The 21,478-nt window shown below is 41.2% G+C and overlaps 1 protein-coding gene across 3 annotated transcripts in view; it reads left to right on the top strand.

Annotated features, from left to right (window-relative positions):
- TECPR1 (tectonin beta-propeller repeat containing 1) overlaps positions 1-20,929 on the top strand; it is an 82,659-nt gene extending 61,730 nt beyond the window's left edge. For all 3 annotated transcript variants that reach the window (XM_069084887.1, XM_069084886.1, XM_069084889.1), the window contains 6 exons: positions 1,619-1,793; positions 2,846-2,981; positions 6,638-6,730; positions 12,408-12,514; positions 12,815-12,934; positions 18,497-20,929. In XM_069084887.1, the coding sequence (XP_068940988.1) occupies positions 1,619-1,793; positions 2,846-2,981; positions 6,638-6,730; positions 12,408-12,514; positions 12,815-12,934; positions 18,497-18,697 (832 nt within the window). In that variant the 3' untranslated portion in view covers positions 18,698-20,929. The remainder of the gene's footprint in view (positions 1-1,618; positions 1,794-2,845; positions 2,982-6,637; positions 6,731-12,407; positions 12,515-12,814; positions 12,935-18,496) is intronic.
- Positions 20,930-21,478: the final 549 nt, after the last annotated feature.

Here is a 21,478-nt window from a genome sequence, read left to right on the forward strand (position 1 = left end):
GTAAATGTCAAACCAGGAAATGCCCTCAGGTCCCCAGTGCTCTGTTGTTTTCTCAAGTGTTTATTTTCAAGAACAAATAGGAGAAATGTCACTGTCTGACGGTGCTCTTTGTGGGCAGAGCAGGGTTGGGGCTCCTGGAGTAGTTGAGAGCTCTCTAGAGGCAGGAGCAAATTAGAGAACAGCAACAAAACCTTGAGTGTCTGATCCCAAGGTTTCCTTAATCAGTCAAGCACCTACTATGTGCTAGGTGGAGTCAACTTAATGGCTCTGGATAAAAGCACTGGGGCCAGGAGTCAGGAAGACCTGAGTTCAAGTCTGTCCTGAGACACTCACTAGCTGCCTGACCTCGGACAAGTCACTTAATCTCTGTTTGCCTTAATCCACTGGAAAAAGAAATGGCAAACTACTCCAGTATCTTTGCCAAGAAAACCCTATGGACAGTATTGGTGTGCGATGGTCTACAGAGTCACAGAGTCAGACATGACTGAACAAGAACAGCACTGTGCCAGGCGCTGGGGCGATAGCTCCTACTATGTCTTCGTTGCTTCCCTTACGTGATATTAATTGGAAGAGCCAGGAGGTCCAACGAAAGGGACAGAATCCAGTTTGACCAACTTGCCTAGGCGTGGCCTATGACTGAGCGACCTCGTCTTCCCTGGTAGTAAGCTTGTAGATTCTGGCCCAAACCATTAAACAGTAAAAAACCCAACTTACTTTTCTTTCTCATCGTTTCTCCCATTTGTTGTAATTCAGATTCTATGCAACATGACTAATGTGAAAATGTGTTCAATAGGAATGTATGTGTAGAGCCCATACCAGATTGCATTCCATCTTGGGGAGGGAGGGGGAGAAAATTTAAAACTTATGGAAGCATATCTTGAAAACTAAAAACAAATAATTTTTTAAAAAGCCCGGCATGCAGTAACATTGTAACATTAGTAACATTGAGCCCTCCTTTGTAAGTCATGGTTTTTAGGGTAGAGATTGAACCTTTAACTTCACTGATATAGTGAAGAACCTTTTCTACCAATACCAATCAGTATCTTCTCTGCAACTGGTAGTCTTAGAGAGTTACCCGATGTCTTTAGAGGTTGGGACCCAACCCAGGATGATGTAGTTGGTATGTGCCAAAGGCAGGACTTGAACCCTGATCTTCCTGGGCCGACTCTACTACACCATGCTGCCTCTCTCATGGTTCTTATGTTGAGGTTAAAAAATGAAATAGACTAACACAATTCCAAAGGACACACGATGGAAAATGCCAGCCATGTCCAGAGGAAAAACCATGGAGTCGGAATGCAGACAAAAGAAGCAGATCTTTGTTTTATTTTATTTTTTTTTCTTTCTCGTGGTTTTTCCCATTTGTTATAATTCTATGCTATATGACTAATGTGAAAATGTGTTTATTAGGAATGTATGTGTAGAGCCCATATTGGATTGCATGCTGTCTTGGGGAGGGAGGAGGAGAACATTTAAAACTTATGGAAGTGAATGTTGAAAACTAAAGATAAATAATTTAATAAAAAGAAATTAAATGGACCTTCAGAGGTCCATGTATTTGCAATACAGGGGACTTGGACTTCATGATTCTGGTGTTTGTTTTTTCTTTGATGCTCAGGAAATGCAAGCTGGTGACCAGTGGGCCCTGGTTGGAAGTCGCCCCCATCTCTCTCTGGGATGTGTCTATCATCCCTGGTTGTGAGGAAGGCAGCAAGGATTCAATTGCCCTTTGGGCCATCAGTGACAAGGGAGATGTTCTCTGTCGGTTGGGTGTGTCTGAGCTCAATCCAGCGGTAAGATACTTTCTCCTCCCTTCGGTTCATTTTTCTCTGTTCATTTTCTGTTTCACAAATGGGGCTGTCCCTTTTAGCGATTCTGGCTTGATGTCCTGGGCTTTCTTCTGGAGAAGTCTAGATGTCAAGTTTGGGGGCAGGCTTTTCAAATACGCCCCACAAGAAGATCTGTTGAACCAAGTAGATTACAGAAAGCGATGGCAGCTCTCTGTCCTAGGCTCTCGCTGGGTTTAGATAGAGTTATGAGAGTTACAGCTGAGAGGCATCTTACATATTGTCTGGACCAGTCCTCATCTCACCAGTCCTGAGGTAATGGAAGCCCAGAGAGATGAAGGGCCAAGATCACACAGCTAGTTAGAGCAAGGAGTGGGCCTCGAATACAGACTTTCATTCCTGGGCCACAGTTCTTTCTGCTACCACACACAGGCCTAATGCATCTGGAGTGTGTCGGCCAGTGAATGAGGGAATTTTGTAATGATAGGCAGTTCCTCTTTTTAAAAATGATTCAGTAGAACAAAGAAGCTTCAGGAATACAGCAGGAAAACTGATAAAGCTTGTAGTCAAACGTAGGTGCCCACTTGTAGGCTCTGCCTCAAGGCCTTGTGCTGGAAGTGGTGGAGGAGAAAAGGGGACATCAGTTTGGAGGTCTGAATATAAGATTTTTCACTGGAAGGAAAATCTTCTAAACCTTCTAAACCAATCAAAAATGGTTTCCAAGAAAGGACAAGGACTTAGTTTAATAATGTTCCTAGGATCATACTTGACAGGTCTCATCCCTCACAGTTGGATAGGCCCTGTACTTTTCCAAGTGACAGGAGGAATAATGGTGACCTGTTTAACCCCTGGAAATTCTGCATTAGTGAACTAGCATTGAGCGAGTTTTCCTTGACCTCCTTGGGAGAAGCTGTCCCACTGTGACTAGGTATCTCACAGACGGCTCTGATGCTACCTCACCTGCAACCTGCATGCCTTGGTGATCCTCAGTCCCTGTGGGTTAGACTCCCCTTGGGTCTTGTCTCTTTCAAAAACATTCTTTTTCTCGAATTACCCAGGGTTCGTCCTGGCTGCATGTTGGCACAGATCAGCCCTTCATTTCAGTCTCTGTCGGAGCTTTTTACCAGGTCTGGGCCGTGGCCAGAGATGGCTCAGCATTCTACAGGGGCTCTGTGTCCCCCAAGCAGCCAGCTGGTAAGTGAAGCTGTGCCCCGAGCAGGGCCAGAGTACAATCAGCTGTCGTCTTGGGTCCTCCTCCTTATCACACAGTAGGTGTAGCCACCAAGGCTCAGAAAGCCTCTTGGAATGGATGCTGTTTTAGCTTAAGGAAATCCTTTTGTCCCCTACCCAATTTTGTAGATAGATGTTTCCCACATAATCTGAAAATTGCTCCCAAACTTTGCCCACTCAGATCATACCAGCCTGGCCCCTGATTTTTTTATAAGGTAGAGAGAATAGTGTTTTGATAGTAATAACTTGTCAGAGAGTAGTCATTCATTCAGTAGATATTTATTGAGTACCGACTGTCGATAGGTGCTGTGTGGTAGGACCCCAAAAGGGAATCCAAGGCTGACTAAGAGATGATACCTCCCCATAAGGAGCTTATAATCTAGTAAAGTAATACCTGTGTACATAACCAAATACAGTTCAAAGCAACGTGTACTTAATGTATGAGAGAGGTCCAAAGTGCTGCAGGATTTCAGAGGAGAGGAAATTTGACTTAGCTGGAAGCATCTCAGAGACTTCTTGGGGACAAGAAGTAGCATTTAAGCTGGGCTTTCAAAGCAGGAGGGCAGTAAGCATTGTTGGTGGGCATAGGCATTCTAGGGATAGGCAGCAAGAGAAAAAAAGCACAAATGCAGGCCACTGCAGGATGTTTTCAGAGAATGCAAGTAGTTCAGTTTGGCTGGAGTGTTGGATATATAAGGGCCTGTTCTGGGTTGGGCCTCACTCAGGCCACTTCCCCAGTAGCTTATATTTGATATTGGAATGAATGAGACACTTAAAGGTCATGCAGCAGTTAACAAAAAATGTACTTAGCCATAACAGGATATTCAGCAAGTCTTCGCATTGATGACACCCAGAGGAGATTAAGCTGATCAAAGCTCCCCTGTCTGGGTTAGGTGCTCATAGGCTCCAGCAGCCCGGCGTCAGAGCATTCTTGGAACTCCTCTCGGCTATTTTGTACTCAGATGACCAGAAGGCGATGTCAGTGGCCTGAGCCTTTAGTCCCCTGAGCCAGTCAAGTCTTAAGGATGTTTTCAATACCTTTTAAAGAAAAATCAGCTTAACTTGCAGTAGGGTGAGGGGAAGGGGAGAAGTGGAAGGGGAAGAGTGAAAGGTGCCTATGACCACAGAGTCACAGCGGGGCCAGAAATGTCATTTGGAGCCAAAGTGTGGTGGATCTAGAATGCCAGGCCCTCTGCAGTCTGGCCATCTCTTTAGTTTGGGAGGCAATTGAAAGCCAGTTAAGGATTTTAAAGAGGAAAGTTGTATGATCAGTTATTTATTACAAAGACTAGTCTGGCATAAGTGTATGTAGGATAGAATACCAATGGAAAGACTGGAGGTGAGTTGGTAATCTATTGTAGTCTTCCAAAGGTAATGGGGACTCTACTAAGGCAGTGACAGAGAGAGTGGACAGTACTGTAAAGAGAAAATTGAAAAGACTTTAGTGTCTCATTGGACATCCAGGGAGTGAGAATTGAGAACTGAGAGTTCAAGCATAAGCAAGGGTACCGCCTGGGAGGTAGGATCCTGAAAAGTCACCATCACACTGACATTCGGTTAGTCCATGCTAGGCACTATACAAGGCTCTAAGCATACAAAGATAAAACTAGAAAGTCCCTGTTTTCAGGGAGCTTATTGTCTACTGGGTGGACGTACCGTGTTTGTAGGTAAGTAAATGTAGGATACATACAAGATAACTACCCAGTAACTGGGGACTACATCGTTTCCTCCAAAAACAATTGAGGGATGAACTGGGCCTTGAAAGCTAGAGATTCCAAGAGACAGAGGTGAGGAGGGAGAGCATTCCAGGGGTGGGGGGCTCTGGGTAAAGGCACAAAGGGGAGAGATGGAATCTATGTCTGGAGAATCGCAAGTAGGCTGCAGCATGGGGTGTTCTGTGGGGAGTAATGGAAAGAAGGGTTGGGGCCCAGTTATGAAGAGCTTTCAATGCCAAACCAAGAGGAATTTATACTTTTATCATAAAAGCAATGGGGAGCCCCTGAAGCTTCTTGAGCTGAGGAATACTGGGGTCACACCTGTGCTTTAGGAATATCTTTTGGCAGCCATGTGGAAGATAAGTTGAAGGAGGGAGAGACTGAGGCAAGGAGACCAATGAAGTGATGAGGGCCTTATCTTTGGTGGCTGCAGTGTGGGGAGAGGGAAGGGGATGACTCTAAGGGACGTTGTGAGGGTGAACTTGATGAGACCTGGACACTGACTGGACATTGAGGCGTGATGAGGGAAAATTCTGATTATAACCTTAAGGCTGGTTTATTCTGTAAGCTTCGTTCTTACCTAGTATTATTTCCCTTGCCCTGTGTTAACAAGTTCTAACCTCCTTGTCCCCTACTCCCTAACACTCAACACCTTGTATTCTGACTCCCATCTGTCTCAGCATTTGTCAGACCCTGTCATTGCTCTGTGCTTTCCAGTGCACTCCCTGGAACCTTGATCCATTAGATTTTTGTTCTGTTTTCATATTTCCCCCCATATGTCCTTCCCCTCCCAGGGATCCCTGAGAGTAGGGACTACTTATGTTTTTGTATCTCCTGCACCAAACCCAGTGCCTGGCCTATTATAGGAGCTTGTTAGGTGATCTCTGACTACTTCCAGGCTTCCGATCCAATCATAACAATAAAGCGCTTTGTCTGGTTCTCTGCTTGGCCCTTCCTTGTGACATACTTACACGTGTACATCCCGTATGTCCACAGTTAGACTCTAAGGGCCTTGAGGGTAGGCACTCTTGTCATTTCTCGGCATAGGTTATACTAGGGACCTAATAAATGTTTACTAAATTAAATTGGTATCATTAATAGAAATAGGGAAGTCAGGAGGAAGAGCAGACTGAAGAAAGATGATGACTTCAGTATTTGACACATTAAGGTGCCGGTAATGCAAATCTGGAGATTTGGGTGCCCTACACTTACCTGAAACCATGGATGAGTGAGTGAGATCACTGAGAAAGAACACAAGAGGCTTACGGAGAGAGTCTCATGGAGGTCTTTAGTAAGGATGTGGGAAGAGGAAGACCAGTGAAGGAGACAAGAGACAGAAAGAGTCAGGGAGGTAGGGGAAGAACGATGAAGCCCACACATGCTGCCTTGAGGGAGGAGAGCAAGGTCTGAAGGTGATCCAGGACCACTGTTGACAGGAGGGAACTGCCTCTTGGAGTCAGCAGAACCAAGACTTGAACAGAACTTGGTTTAAGGCCTCCAGATATCACCACATGCAGCTTTCCTCTTTGCCCCTGCTTTTTTATACCTGCCCACCCTCACCCATGCCTTCCACTCCATGCCTGTGAATTCCACGGAGAGAGACTTGTTGGCTGAAGAGTAGGGAATCACTGGGACCTGAAAGAGCAGGTTCAGTCAAATGGTAGGGACAGAAATCAACTTGGAAGGAAAGCCTAGACCCTGGAATTAATGCCTAATTTGTACCTCTTTCCCCTTTTCCATTTTTCTGAGGTCAAGGACAAGCAGATAGCTTTAAATCATTTGACTTTGACAAGGCTACCTTCTTAGTGATTTTTAGTAATATTGTATGGGGATAGGAATGGGGTAGTAGAACTGTGTGTCTGTTATTTCTCAACTGCAGTTTACAAGATGAGTTTCTGGTTTTAGGTGATTGTTGGTACCACATTCCTTCTCCTCCAAAGCAGAAATTAAAGCAGGTGTCAGTGGGACAGACATCAGTATATGCACTGGATGAAAATGGTAAGTTGTTTTTGATTCATCTTAACTGTTAAATGGTTCGCCAAAGTGTGATAGGCCTTTGAGAGGAAATAGGATCTTTTATAAAGAGCTGCAGACTGGGAATTAGGAGACTGAGAATTTAAGTTCTACTCTGCCCACACTAACTGATGACTTGAGTAGGTAAATCACTTAAGTGGTATTATTCCCATTTCACAGGTGAGGAAATCGAGGTCTTAATTTCCTTAATTCCCTAAATTCCCTTAAATGGGAATGTCTACCTGCCTTATCTACATTATAGGATCAGATGAGATATTAGATGGAAAAGTGCTTTCGAAAAAATCAAAAGCATGCTTTAAATGTATGTTATTATTTCTATCTGCATAGTTGTTGGGAAAAACAATTTAAAAAATATTTTTCCTCAATTACATGTTACAACAATTTTTTACATATTTTTTTAAAAAGTTTTGCCTTTCAAATTCTGTCCGTCCCTTTCCTCTCCCTGAGACAGTAAACAATTCAGTATAGGTTATACATGTGCAATCATATAAAACATTTCCATATTAGTCATTTTGTATAAGAAAACTTGAACAAAAAAAAAGAAAAAGAGAAAGAAAGAAAAGTAATATGCTTCAATCTGCATTCAGACAGTATCAGTTCTTTCCCTGGAGAAGAATAGCACATTTCATCATGATTCCTTTGGGATTGTCTTGGATCATGTATTGCTGAGAGTAGTTAAGTCATTCACAGTTCTTCATCGGACAATATTGCTGTTACCATATGCAACATCTCACTTCGTGTTGTATCAGTTCATGCATGTCTTTCCAGGTTTTTCTGAAATTCATCTGCTTGTTATTTCTTATAGCAAGGTAGTATTCCATCACAATCATACACCACAGCTTGTTCAGCCATTCCACAACTGATAGACATCTCTCAGTTGTCAATTCTTAGCCACCACAAAAAGAGTTGCTATAAATATTGAAGAAAACAGTTCTTTATTGTCAGAAATTATTGATTATCCATGTTGCCAGCAGAGTCAAAAGTACTCCAGACTGACCATATGACAAGAAAACTACTCGAGTGACTGTGAAACTTTATTTTAGTTGGACTCTACCTAGCAAGCTTCTTTCTAATGGACAGTCATAATTATGGCCAGTCTAACCTCTGTGATGCTGAATGGCTTAGTTACTCCTCAGATTTTAGTGAGTGCTCCAAAGCACTGATTCTCACAGTCACCAGTGGATCAGGTCACTGATAAGGTGTGGTCCTGAGAAAGACCCAAATGTTGGCAGAGTATCACCTAATGACAGGTATTGTTATGCTTGTTTCTGTACAATGGCAGATCTTCAAGTTCATTATAAATCAGGAAAGGCCCAATTTTTAAAAAATACATTTTATTGAAATCCTCTGACTTTTCATCAGTCATTTGTCGTTCCACCTCTCCGTCTCCCCCTTCATCAGTTATCCCTTGTACAAAGAAAAACAGTTGAACAAAATTTGTGTTTGACAATGTAAACAATGCAAATTGTCCCAGAAGTTTTAGGGCAGCTAGCTTTGAGCTTTCATAAGGTAAGATGGCACTGAGACTTTGGGGACATCTTGTATTCTGTTCTAGGAGTATCCCACCTCTTTGTTTGAGGGAAAAGCTGTGTTTTGTTATCTCTTCTCTAGGACCACCTTTTTTTTCCCCTGTTGCTCAGAGTTTAACCTCCCCTTAGTAATCTCTCCACTTCCATTGTTGTAGTCATTGTGTATATTGTTCCCTTGGTGGTTCTCATTTCACTCAGTAGCATGGTACAATGGAAGACTGGATTTGGAATCAGTAGTCTTGAATTCACATCCCACCTCTGTCACTTTTATATCCTTGGACAAATCTCTTCTTCATCTGCAAAACAAAGGAATTGGACTAGATGGCTTCTAAGGTTCCTTCTGGTTATAAATCTTTGATCCTGTGATCCTTTCATACAGGTCTTCCCATATTTCTTTAAATTCCTAGTATTTAACATTTTTTCCTGCATAATAATCCTTGACATTAAAAAAATAAAACACACACAAAAATTTTACTGGGTCTGATGGTACATCCCTATGATCCCAGTTACCAGGGAGGCTGGGGCTAATGGGTTTCTTGAACTCAGAAGTGATGAGCAACAGCAGATATACACTTCTCAGTGGGCAAGTGAGATCTAGGTTCTGCGTCAATAAAGAGAGAGACTGTTGCTGGGTGTAGGTTGCCTATGGAGGGGTAAACCAGCCCATGTCAGAAATGATCACAGCTCCCATGGCAATAAGTAGTGGGATCAGTCTCCTGAGTAGTCCCTGAACTTTCAGGCTGGATTGAGCCTTTTCCTTCTTTGACTTTTTTGGGATGTATGCTCAGGCATGAGATTGTCGGGTTAAAAGAATGGACAATTTAGTCACTTTTCCTGCATAAATTATAGATCATTTGACCACTATAGAATTCACCAGTAATGTGCCTATTTCCCCATAGCCCGTTAGAAATGGACTGTTAGCGTATTTTTTCATCTTTGCCGATTTGCATGGAGTGAATTGTGACCTAAGGGTTGTTTTCATTTGTATTTTTCTCCTTAGTTATTTGGAGCATGTTTTCATGTGGTCATTTGTAATTTGTGAATAATATTTTGAGAACTGTTCATATTCTTTGGCACTTTATCAAGGAGTGATTCTTAGTATATTAGTGTCAATTCCCTATACATTTTGTACATCAGATTTTGGAATCGGATATTTTCCCATTCTATTTCTGTCTGCATTGAGTATTCCTGCAAAAGACTTTTAAGTTTATGCAGTCAAAATTATCTTTTACTTTTTGTGTTTATTTATGCCTTGTTTGGTTAAGAATTCTACCATTAAACTATGCCCAAAGGGCTATAAAACTGAATATCCTTTGATCCAGCAATACCACAACTAGTCTATATACCAAAGATATATATTAAAAAAAAGAGGAAAAGTACCTATTTGTACAAAAAGATTTATAGCAGCTTTTTTTATAGTTGCTAAGAATTAGAAATCAAGAGGATGCCCATCAACTGAGGAATGGCTAAACAAGCTGTGATATATAACTGTGATAGAATATTATTGTGCTGTAAGAAGTGACAAGCAGGATGATTTCAGAAAAACCTGGAAAGACTTACATGAACTGATGCAAAGTGAAGTGAGCAGAACCAGGAATGTCGTACACAGTAACAGTATGATTGTACAATGAAGAACTGTGAATGATTTAGCTATTCTCAGCAGTACAATGATCCAAGACGGTCCCAAAGGACTAATGATGAAGCATGCTATACACCTCCAGAGAAAGAACCAATTTTGTTTGAATACAGACTGAAACAGGCTATTTTCCACTTTCTTTCATTCTCTTTCTTTTATTCAAGTCTTCTTGTACATAACTAATATGAAAATGTTTTACATGATTGCACACATATAATCCTCTGATTGCTTACCATCTCAGGGAGGGGAGAGAGAAGAGAGGGAGGAATACAATTTGGAAATCAAAACTTTTTTTAAAGTTTAAAAATTGTTTTAACACGTAATTGGGGAAAAATGAGATATATTTTTAAAAATTCTCACCTTAACATTAATTTTGAATTTTGTTGTTCTTGTTCCTTCATTTTTTTTTATGGTATGACTTGTAGATCCAATTCATGTGTCCATTTAGAGCTTATTGTGGTAAATGGTGTAAGGTGCTGGTCTAAACCTATTTTCTGCCAAAGTGCTTTCTGTTTTTCTAGCTGTTATTTTGAAAAGGGTTCCTCCTCCTATAATTTATTTACTTGGGTTAATCAGTTACTGGATTACTGTTTTTTACTTCTGTTTCTTGCCTGCATTTGTTCCACTGATCTTTTTTTCTGTACCAATACCAAATAGTTCTGATGGCTACTGCTTTATTTCCCTTGAGATTCTAGACTTTTTATTCTTCCAAGTGAAGTTCATTTCTTTGTAACTTGTAACCTTTGGTAATTCAGCACAAAATATTTATTTATTTTTTATAAGTTAATTTATTTATTTTTGGTTTTTAAATTACTAAATAAATTTTAAATTTTCTCCCCGTCCTTCCTTCCTCCTTCCCCAAGACAGCATTCAGTCTGATATAGGCTCTACACATATATTCCTGTTAAACACATTTTCACATTAGTCATGTTGTGTAGAAGAATTATAATGGATAAAAGAAACCATGAGAAAGAAAAAGAAAATGACAAAAATAATAGTTTGCTTCACTCTGCATTCCGACTCCATAGTTCTTTCTCTGGATGTGGATGGCATCTTCCATCATGTGTCCTTTGGAATTATTTTAGGTTCCTACATTGCTGAGAAGGGCTGAGTCTATTGAAATCAGTCATCACACACTGTGGCTATTACTGTAGCACAAAATATTTAAATTAATTTAGGGAGTATTATTTTATTCTATTAGTATGGTCCCACCATGTGCAGTAAATTTCTCTTCAATTATTTGACAATCTTTTAAAAAATTCTGTAATTGTATTTATTTTAAATTTTGTGTATACCTTTGTATATAAACATTCACATATATTAATAACTTTATAGTTATTTTGAATGGAATTTCTCTTATTATTTCTTCATGGATTTTGCTAGTACTTTAAAGAAATGCTGATGATCTTCCTGAATTTATTTTGTGTTTTGTATCCCTGCAGTAGCTATTTGTTTTATCAGTTTCTTTGCTGATTCTCTAGGGTATTCTAAGTATACCGTTGTCTTATCTATATAGGTAATTTTGCATCCTCTTTGCCAATGTTTATTCCTATGATTTTGTTATCTTGTCTGAGGATTGTAACTAGCATTGCTAGAACTGTGCTAATTAATGTGGGAAGAAGAGTGTGAGGAGCCCCATTTATATTTCCTGAAGGTTTAACTTACAGTCAGAGTTAGTGGGGTTTCTGGGTAGAGCAGTAGAAGACAAAGGCAGTTTTCCCTCCAGTCTGTCATCTCCCTATGAAATGAGATTATTATGTTTTTGCTCTATCATATGTACTAGAATAATGGAGTCAGGCATTAATTCTAGGACACTGTCAGAAGGAGGGCTGGATCCTACCACTGACCCAGCAAAGTGACTCACATACTGTCTGGCACAGTGTATGGTAGCAGAAGAAAAGCAACCCAGTGCTAGAATTTAGCAGATCTAAACCCTAGTTGAGCATGTGTCTTTAGAAGTTGTTTGACCTTGGACAGATCACTTAATTTCTTTGTGCCTCAGTTTCTTTACTTGTAGAATCAGTGTAATACTACTTAGCCAGGTGTGTTGGCACATGCCTGGCATCCCTGCTACTGGGAAGAGGTGGAGACTGGTGGGTCACTTGAGCTTTGAGCTGCAGTAGTCCTAAAGTCCCTGGGAGCAGAGGTCCACGTAGCTGCCCAGTTTGGAAAAACAGCGGGTCAAAACTTCTCTGCTGATCAAGGCCCACAAATATCAGTTGTGCTTCCAGCTTAGGCAATGTAGGGTAAACAAGTTCCCCCCAAAAATAAGTCTAACGTGCTATAAAAAACTACCTGGTTTGCTTAAGTCTGTTAAAGCCAAAAGCATAAAGCTGGAAGAAGGGAGCAACTTTCCTGCTCGTCCATAAGCAACCTCAGTGGGTCTGGATTTGGCTTTTGTTGTCCAGGTGATGGAGAGCAGCACCTTTTGTAAGTGGCACGTTCCTCATACTAACTGCTTACTTATTCTTCCTAGGCAACTTGTGGTACCGACAGGGAATCACCCCCAGCTACCCACAAGGATCCAGCTGGGACCACGTCTCTAATAACGTCCGCAAAGTTTCTGTTGGCCCCCTGGACCAGGTTGGCATGTGCTTTCCCTGATGTAAGGTCATTGAGAACCCTTCAGTTAGACTCTTGCTCCTGGCGTGTGTTAGAGGAAGCTAAAACCTGAACCCAGAGGATCTGAATCTCCTCTGCCGTCTTGTGGCCTCCCTACCCAAGATAGGCTCCCTGAACTGGTCATGGTTTCCTTTATTTCTAGCTGAGCTATGCCCCTGCCTTCTGTCTTTTTTTGCTCTGTATTTACACCCCTCAGGATATTTCACTCTGGCCTAGGTTTTTCCAGTATAGTCAGCGATTTCATTCTGTCTTCCATTTCAGGTCTGGGTCATTGCCAATAAGGTTCAAGGAAGCCACAGCCTGAGCTGTGGAACTGTGTGTCACAGAACAGGAGTGCAGCCCCGGGAGCCAAAAGGGCAAGGATGGGATTATGGCATTGGGGTGAGTGTGAACGCCTTCTTTTGGGGTCAAGATGAGGGAGCATGCAGCAGTGTCCCTGCGGAGGATGGAAGGCAAGCTGCTTCTGCTGCCTTGGTCAGTGCTGGGACTCAGCAGTCCAGTGTCACACGGCCACAGGGTGCCCAGTTATGTTGTCAGACATGGTACCTTTGTGTACAATTCTGAGTTCCACCACATGGAATTAGTGTATGTTTAGCTTCCTCAGCCACTTGAGGGCAAAGCTTTGTGTGTGATAATGTATTTTCCCTGAGTACCTGGCAGAGATTCAAAAGCTGAGTTACCCTCTAAAATGTTTACTCACCATACTTAGCTGGTGAAGAAGGGAGGGGGTGGAGGACATTATGGTTGCCAGGTGCCACCTTCCCAGATGAAACCTTGACAAAACCGAGAGAGAGATGGGGGGTGGGAGGGATATCTTTCTGAAGACATCTCTTAGAAATTGGCATTTGGGAACCACCAGATACCCAAAGTATCTGGGACCCTCCCCCTTCTCTCCACCCTAAGACACTTGGGTGGCAGCTTTTCCAGTAGGACCATAAAGATCCCTTTCCACACCTATTCCCCCCAGCCTTTAAATCTGGTGAGTTCGGGGGCATCTGTGGCATGGCCAGACGCAGTAATCCTTCCCATTTAATAATTTGCCTCTGTATGGGGTAGCTAGGTGGCACAGTGAATAGAGCACCGGCCCTGGAGCCAGGAGGACCTGAGTTCAAATCTGGCCTCAGACACTTAACACAAAACTAGCTGTGTGACCTTGGGCAATTCACTTAACCCCAATTGGCCTCCAAGAAGCAAAAAAAAAAATAAAAATAATTTGCCTCTGTACCTGCTGTTAGTCAAGAGGAATGCCCGGTGTGGAGTAGGAGAAAGCAAAGAGTGAAGAGCCCTTCTCTTCTATTCACAATTGGAGAACCTCATATTTGATTTCATAGTTGTCCCAGTTGTAATTTTGCCTGTGGACAAACAATCTCCCTTTCACATGTGCCTCACTTTAAGCCTAATCACTATAGTTCTTGAGAATATGTGGTCATCTGGGCTCAGAAATCCTTATTATTTCATATTTGTCACTTCATGTGAACTGAGTTAATTAGCCTAAAGAAGAAAAGACCAAGCCTATCAAGAAGTTTTATTTTTGGATTAGTTTTTTTCTGTTTGCAAAGGAGAAATAGGTTTAAATTAAAGCAGAAGGGATTTGGACCAGAAAATCCCTGGGATGCTGAAGTACTACAGTGAGCTATAGAGTGTGGGTGTGAAGTTCACCTTTCCTAGAGGTTTAGACAGCTTATCTAAAGGCAGTGAGTGGGCTTCTTAGAATCCTTAAGTGCTAGGATAATTTTTTAGAAAAAGGAAAGAGCTTAATATGTTGCCAATCAGTACTTGCCAAATGACAATTGAAGGTGAAATTTATGAAAAGAAGAAAAAAATTTAGTCCACATCCTAAATCTTAATTCTTTATTGATGCATTTTGTTTTGACTCATTATTCACTTCCCAGTAAACATCATCACATTGTAATCATCCCATAAAACAGTGTAAGTAAAAATAGTTTTGAAAGACATAAGAACTCTGGTCAATTCTGTGACCAACCACAACCTCCTGACAGAGGTAATAGAATCAAATGCAGGAGACATACATTTTTGGACATAGACAATATGTGAATCGATTGGTTTGGGGTTTTTTTGGTGAATATTACAAAGTTTTGTTTCTCTTTTTTTATTGGGGAAAGATGGAGAATACCACAATATTGCCCAAGAATAGAAAGAAGTGTCATTGAGGCATTTAAAAGGGGGGAAGCTAGGGAGTACAGTGAATAGAACACCGGCCCTGGAGTCAGGAAGACCTGAGTTCAAATACAGCTTCAGACACTTGACACTAGCCATGTGACCTTGGGCAAGTCACTTAACTCCAATTGCCTTGCCTTCTCCCTTTCAAAAAAAAGAACATAGGAGAAAATAGAAGAAAGTTCAGAGGAAACAGACAAACCAGGATAGCATTGAAAGCAACATAGAGAATTTATTATACTTTTTAAAAAGCAAGCTGTACATAATTAATAGAGATTTGCAAATTCAGATGTAATATTTTTTTCTGTTCTTCTGGAAATTCTAATTTTTTTTCTTTTGATGATTAACTGCAGAATAATTTCCTTAAAAAGCTAAGTAACACCAAAATATAGTGATTTTGATCGACAGTTCATATAACTTTCAAGTTTTAGTTTTTCATTCCTTAATAGAAAGGAAATATGTTTTAACCTTACTCATATGGAACAGATATTAGCCAATCATTTGGTGAGAAAGTATTTGTTAAGTATCTTCTGTATATCAGACACTGTGCTGGCCTCTGGGAGCACAAATGCAGCGGACGGAACAGTCCCTACTCACAGTGAGCTTAGAGTCTAATGAGACAGCAAGCACATCTCCAAATGTGTACAGATGAAATATAAGTGAGTACGTGCAAATATATGCAAAGGAGTTAAAGCACGTGGTTCCCTGCAGAAGCTGGGCTGGAGCTGCTGCGTCTTAAAGGAGAAAGCAACCCTGAGATGGAGGGGATGAGGGAATGCTCTTCAGCCATGGAGCATGTGAGGGGCAGAAGGAAGGAGCTCGGCTGGATTGCAGCTGTGGTAGAGGAAGTAATGTCCAGTGAAGCCGGAAATACAGGTTGGAGCAAGGCTGGGTAGGATTTAAAAGCTAAACAGAGGAGTTGATATTTCACTCTACAAGCAGAAGATGGCCACTGCAGTTGACTAAGCAGGGGAATAATGTCATTAGATCTGTGTCTACAGTGACCAAGAAGAAGGCCAAATAAGTGGCTGTTGCAGTAATCTAAGCAAAGAAAGGGTGGATGAGTCAAAGTGGGAGCATGTGCATGGAGACAAGGGGTAGGGAGTAAAAGCTGTGAATGCAGAAATAGCAAGATTTGGCAACTGATTGGATGTGGGTGAGGACTGTGGTACTTCTGACTAAAAGGAAGTCTGGCAGAGGGGAGGGCTTAGGGGATAAGGTAATGACTTGAGTCTAAAACTCTTGAGTTTCTCTCTGGGAGGCAACTGATAATCAGGACTGAAGTTCAGAGGAGAGACTGAGGCTGGATACGTAGATCTGAGTCATCTGCATAGAGGTGACAGTTAAACTCATGGGACCTAATTAGGAAACCGAGCGAGTGTAGAGGGAGAAGAGGGCCTAGGACAGAAGTTTGGGAACACTCACAATTATGGGGCATGGTGGGTGATGAGTCAGCAAAGAAGGTCGAGGTGGAGCAGTTCTGTAGACAGGAAGACCAGGAAAGAGTAGTGGCATGAAAACCCAGAGGAGAGGATGGTCAGCAGCATTCAATGCAGCAGACAGATCTGGAAGAACTACACCTTAGAAAAGACTGCAGTTTTGGGGCAGCTAGGTGGCACAGTGAATAGAGCACCAGCCCTGGAGTCAAGAGGACCTGAGTTCAAATCCGGCCTCAGACACTTAACACAAAAACTAGCCGTGTGACCTTGGGCAAGTCACTTAACCCCAATTGCCCTCCAAAAAGCAAAAAAAAGAAGACTGCAGTTTGGCAATTAAGAGATTGTTGGTGGCTTTGAAGAGAGCAATTTCAGCCTTATTGTGGTGTCTTATTGCAATCACTGTATATAGTTATTTTGCTTCCACTTTTTTCACTCAGCATAAGTTTGTATATCTTCCCGCGTTTCTCTCAGTTCTTCCTGTTTGTCATTCCTTATGAAATGGTGAGACTCTTACATTCATTTACCATACTTTATTCAACTATACCCCATTCGTTGGACACATGATTTGTTTCTAGCTTTTTGCTATTAAAAATGATGTTGCTATGAATATGTGGGTATATATAGGACCCTTGTTTCTGTCTTTGGCCCGAGGAGGTGGATACCCTCTGACCTATGGAGATATGTATGGGATCACACACAGGGTCAAAGGATAACTCTTCTCACATTGTTTTCCACAGTAGTCGGGCCAATTTTCACAATTCCATGAACAGTAGATGGGTGTGTTTGGCTTCCCACAGCCCTTCTGTCATTGATGTTTTCCATCTTTGTCAGTTTGACAAATGTGAATGAGATGATATCTGAGATTTGTTTTAATTTACCTGTATTTTATTGTTCAGATGTGGAGCATTTTTTCATATGGTTTTCAATGGCTTATGGTCCTTTTGAAAACTATTTATATCTTTTGACTACTCATCTGATGGAGAATGACTATCTCTTACAGGTTTTTGTTAATTCCTTATATATTTTGGATCTTAGATTTTTGTCAGAGATGTTCAGATTTTTCCCCCAATATAGCTTTCTATTCTAACTGTATCAAATTTTTTTATTCTAAATTGAACAGTCATCCCCCGAATATTTTTATATACGTGGTAAAATAGAAAAGTTATGTGACTCTCTGGTTTACAAACAACTTGCTTTTAAAAGTCTGTAGTAAATTTAATGTTACTTTCAAAGCTATCTCACATGTTTTCTTCTGAACCTTCTTCTGTTCTCTTTTGTTCATTCTAATAAAATGTTTCAATGACCCTGTCTTTGTTTTTTTTCCTTTCCTTCCTTCTCTCTTTCCTTCTTTCTTTTTGGTAACACTATTTTTGGCTCCTGTTTCTTCCTCCAAATTCTCCTTTTCCCAATAAAAAAAATAAAAACTGTAAGTCACATAAGACAAGCATAGCTTTTTTCAAGCTTTTGCAAAAGAAATCCACAAATTTGCTATGTCCAGAATGAATAAAGTGAGACTTTGTTCTGTTTTGCCGTGCATATTTGTTTTTTGTTGTTATTGTTGTTTTGGGCTTGTTTGGGGTTTTTTGAGACCAGATCTCCTTAACTTGCCCAGTTGAAAGTGTAGTGGCCACTCAAGGGCTCCATCTCACCACTGACTGGCGTGGGAGTTTTGGTTTCCAACCTCAGCCAACTTGGGCAGCCTAGAGACCCTCAGCTCCCAGGGGCCCATCATAACTCCTGAGCTCAATCGATCCAGCAGCCTCATCCTCCTTGGGTAACAGGGATTACACACTTGGCTGCCATATCTGCTGCAAGGAGACACACACACACACACACACACACACACACACACACACACACAGGCGTACTGGAGGGGCGATGAAAGGAAGAAAAAATAAGTTATTGTAATTATTAAAAATAAATGTTTTTTAAGTAGGTCTCATTCTGTACCTTAAATCTAGTACCCCTCTGTCAGGAGGTTCATAATCTGCACTTGATTCCTTCATTTTTTTTAATAATTTTTTTTTTATTTTTGGAGGGGGGAGGGCAGGGCAGTTGGGATTAAGTGTTAAGTTTCTGAGGCCGGACTTGAACTCAGATCCTCCTGACTCCAGGACTGGTGCTCTATTCACGGCACCACCCAGCCACCCTGATTCCTTCATTTTTACTAGCTCTTCTTACCCCTGCCCCTCCCTGGGAACTCAGCCCCAGCCTGGGGGGAGGTACATTGGTAGTGCCACTTTCCTGGCACCAGTTGTTGCTGCTTCCCCTGAAGGAGTAGTCAGGCTGCCCTCGCTTCTCTTTATGTGTCCTCCTTTTCTTACAGGGAGGATGGGACCATATTTCAGTCCGGGCCAATACCACCAAAGCCCTGAAGAGTGTGTCACAGGAGACAGTGGACGGCAATTTCTCTAGGACAACAGACCTGGAAGAGGCAGATGGGAGTGGAGAAGGCAGCTTCTTTAACACGACCATGCTTGTTATGAATTCAATCCAAGAGGTCAGTGGCCCTGCAGTGACCTGCTAAGGAGTCAAGACACCTTCTGCCCACTGCAGGGGACTTGAAACAGGAGACTGTCTCATCAGCAGCAGTTCCCTGTTGCTGCTAGATTTTGTAGGGTCTAGATTTGCTATGTGAGCCTTTTACAATTAAATTTATTTTATTCTTGTATTGGAATATTACTCTTTGTTCAGGAAGAGAAGATAGGCGTAGAGCCTGTGCGAGGTTTGAGGGAGGTGGCCATTTCAGAGGCTACCCCACCACCTCAGAAATGTGAATTTTTGTGTCCTTGCACTTTTGTCTTTAATCTTCTCTTTCCATGTCCCATGGAGTGTCCTACACCTACATCCTTGGCCTGGTCGGGTCCCCTTCCACAGCCCTGGGAAATAGCTCCTTTGGTCCCTCCTGAGTCCTGGTTTGGGAGCCTGTCATGTTGGTAATAGCAAAGAGGAGCAGAGCCCTGGGCCCTGAGCAGCCTCCTTACTGCCGACAGGCCTAGCTGAAGACAAAGGGGAAGAGATTCAAGGGTTGGAGGAAAGAGTTTGGGAGGACTCCTCCTTCCCAGAAGGTAAAGGAAAGGGAGCTGTTAGCACTGACCCATCCCTTTGTCTCTGTCTGTGACTGAATCATTTCTGAGCTGGGAACCCCAGAGTCCTCTCTTGAACTGCCCTCTTACTCCCCCAGGAAGCAATGATCATGATAGTTTTTGTGCTCACGCAGTTCACCTATGCCCCTAGTATTTCTTAGAGCCTAACCTTGGACTTCAGTGGAGAAGGAAGGTCAGGAGAGTTGTGAGATTGAAGGCAACAACCAGACAGCAGGACCTCCCTCACTTACAGTTGTCTTATTTCATTTTTCTTTTCCCTTGTTTTTTCCCTTTCACTTAGACTGTATCTCCATATAAAGTGGGATTTAAAAACAGAACAAAAAAATTGATAGATTTAATCCAACAACAAACAGTTAATGAAGTGGTTGTTTAAAAAAAAATAGTTGGACTGAATTCAGTCATGTCTGTGTGTAGACATAATACTACTGAATTTTCCTTATTTTGTTGCCGTTTATTTGTATTGCAAAGGAATGTGCTGCCATGTTTAGAAAGACTTAATTTGATATGACATTAGATTAAAAAGAGATGAATTTTAGGAAATTGTAGTTTGTCCAGAAAACTTGAATTGACATTGTTCTAAGTAGTCTTTAACTTATATTATTGTAACCAAATAACACAAAGGCCAGGGAAGGAAGACTGTGTAAATTTTAGGACTAGGCACTTTGGGGGGAGAGGGGAGTTGTTTTTCTTAGCCCATCTCCCTATGAGATTCAGTAATACTTGTTTTTGAGTTCTTCAGTGAACTGCCCTTATGAGATAAGGCTTGCTGTTCCACTCAGAAAAACCACTGCCCCCATTCCATCAGCTCAATCAAAATGCACTTTGTTAAACTGATGAATCAGTTAAATCAGTTTATTAAGTTGCCCTTGGTTTGATCTGTTTTCACAGGGGCAAATGATAATTCTTCTATCGTTTTATTGCCAGATTTACATCCTCTTGGTGAAACATTCTCTAGTTTGTCTTTCCAAACTAGGGACCCTTGCATGTGCTGTGAATCAAAAACAAATGCCCATTCTCTTATTATTTTAAGATGAGATAGAAGCTGATTTATAATTAGCTTTACCCAGAATCATCATTTTTTTAGTTTGATCAGTTTTCTTCTGTTGTTAGGAGAGAGGACAGGCATATATTTAATTATATTCCTCTATATTGTGTTTTATTACACATGAACAGGATTTTGAATGGAAAGTTGCTTTATGACTTCATCTCATGAACCAGATTTGAAGTCCTGAAGTGAATGGTTTTTTTGGCATGTATTGTGTCTTCTGGCATTTTTGACACCAGGGTTGTAGAGTTTGGATGTCCCAAAGGGAAAACTATTCAAGATAGTTTGCTTAAAAAAAGAAAAAAGACAGAAGCTTGTTTACTTACAGTGGGTCGATTTCCTATCTTGTTTACATGTTGCATTTCAAGATTTCCTTGTAAATGGGCATTATGTTCTGTATTTTCCTAAAAATTACTTCCAGGTTATGCTATCAATTTCTATTTGTTCTCCAAACAAACTCCTTTAGGGGTTTTAACTCTGCACTCACTCAAAGGGTGGACTTGTTCTTTTTCCCTTTTGAGAATCAAATGTTTACATGTTCAACATTACCAAATTCTCTCAAATTTCCAGGATTCTTTGAGTCAATAAAATATATTCCAAAATAAAATGGTTGTACACTTTATTTTGTTCATCAAGGCCCCTTCCTTTATTATACATATTATTATATAAAGTGTAGAGGGCCTATGTACTTTTGTGCACTATGGGGAACATTAAAATGATTGAAAAACTACCTTTTTCTGCATTTATGCTATTATGTCAGATATTTTCAGAAAAGAAATGGCTCCAAAAACAGTGTTTTTGTTAGGAAGATTTTCTAATTTGATTTCAGATGGTTTCCTCTAATTATATAGCTGCTTATTTGTATGAGGAAGCTTGTAGCTTAAGCATCAGAGAAAATGGGCATATACCTCTTAGGAAATGGACATTAATGCTGTAAATCTGAGGGAAGTAGTTATACACCTACCCAAGGATCAGTTATCTGTCTATACATAAGAAAGAGGTGGTTCAGATGAGTGATTGAGCTATTTACAGCCTGGGATTCTGTGCTTCTAACAGGCTGTGAAAGCTGGCTTCAGAAAACATTTACAATCCCCAAATACAACCCATGCCCTACAACCAGAATTTTCTGTGACAGCATTAAGTTGAAGCAACCGGG

The sequence above is a fragment of the Petaurus breviceps genome, unplaced genomic scaffold (genome assembly GCF_028583685.1).
Source record: "Petaurus breviceps papuanus isolate PSGF00001 unplaced genomic scaffold, PetGlider_PUasm1.0 175, whole genome shotgun sequence".
In the NCBI taxonomy this organism is placed as follows: domain Eukaryota; kingdom Metazoa; phylum Chordata; class Mammalia; order Diprotodontia; family Petauridae; genus Petaurus; species Petaurus breviceps.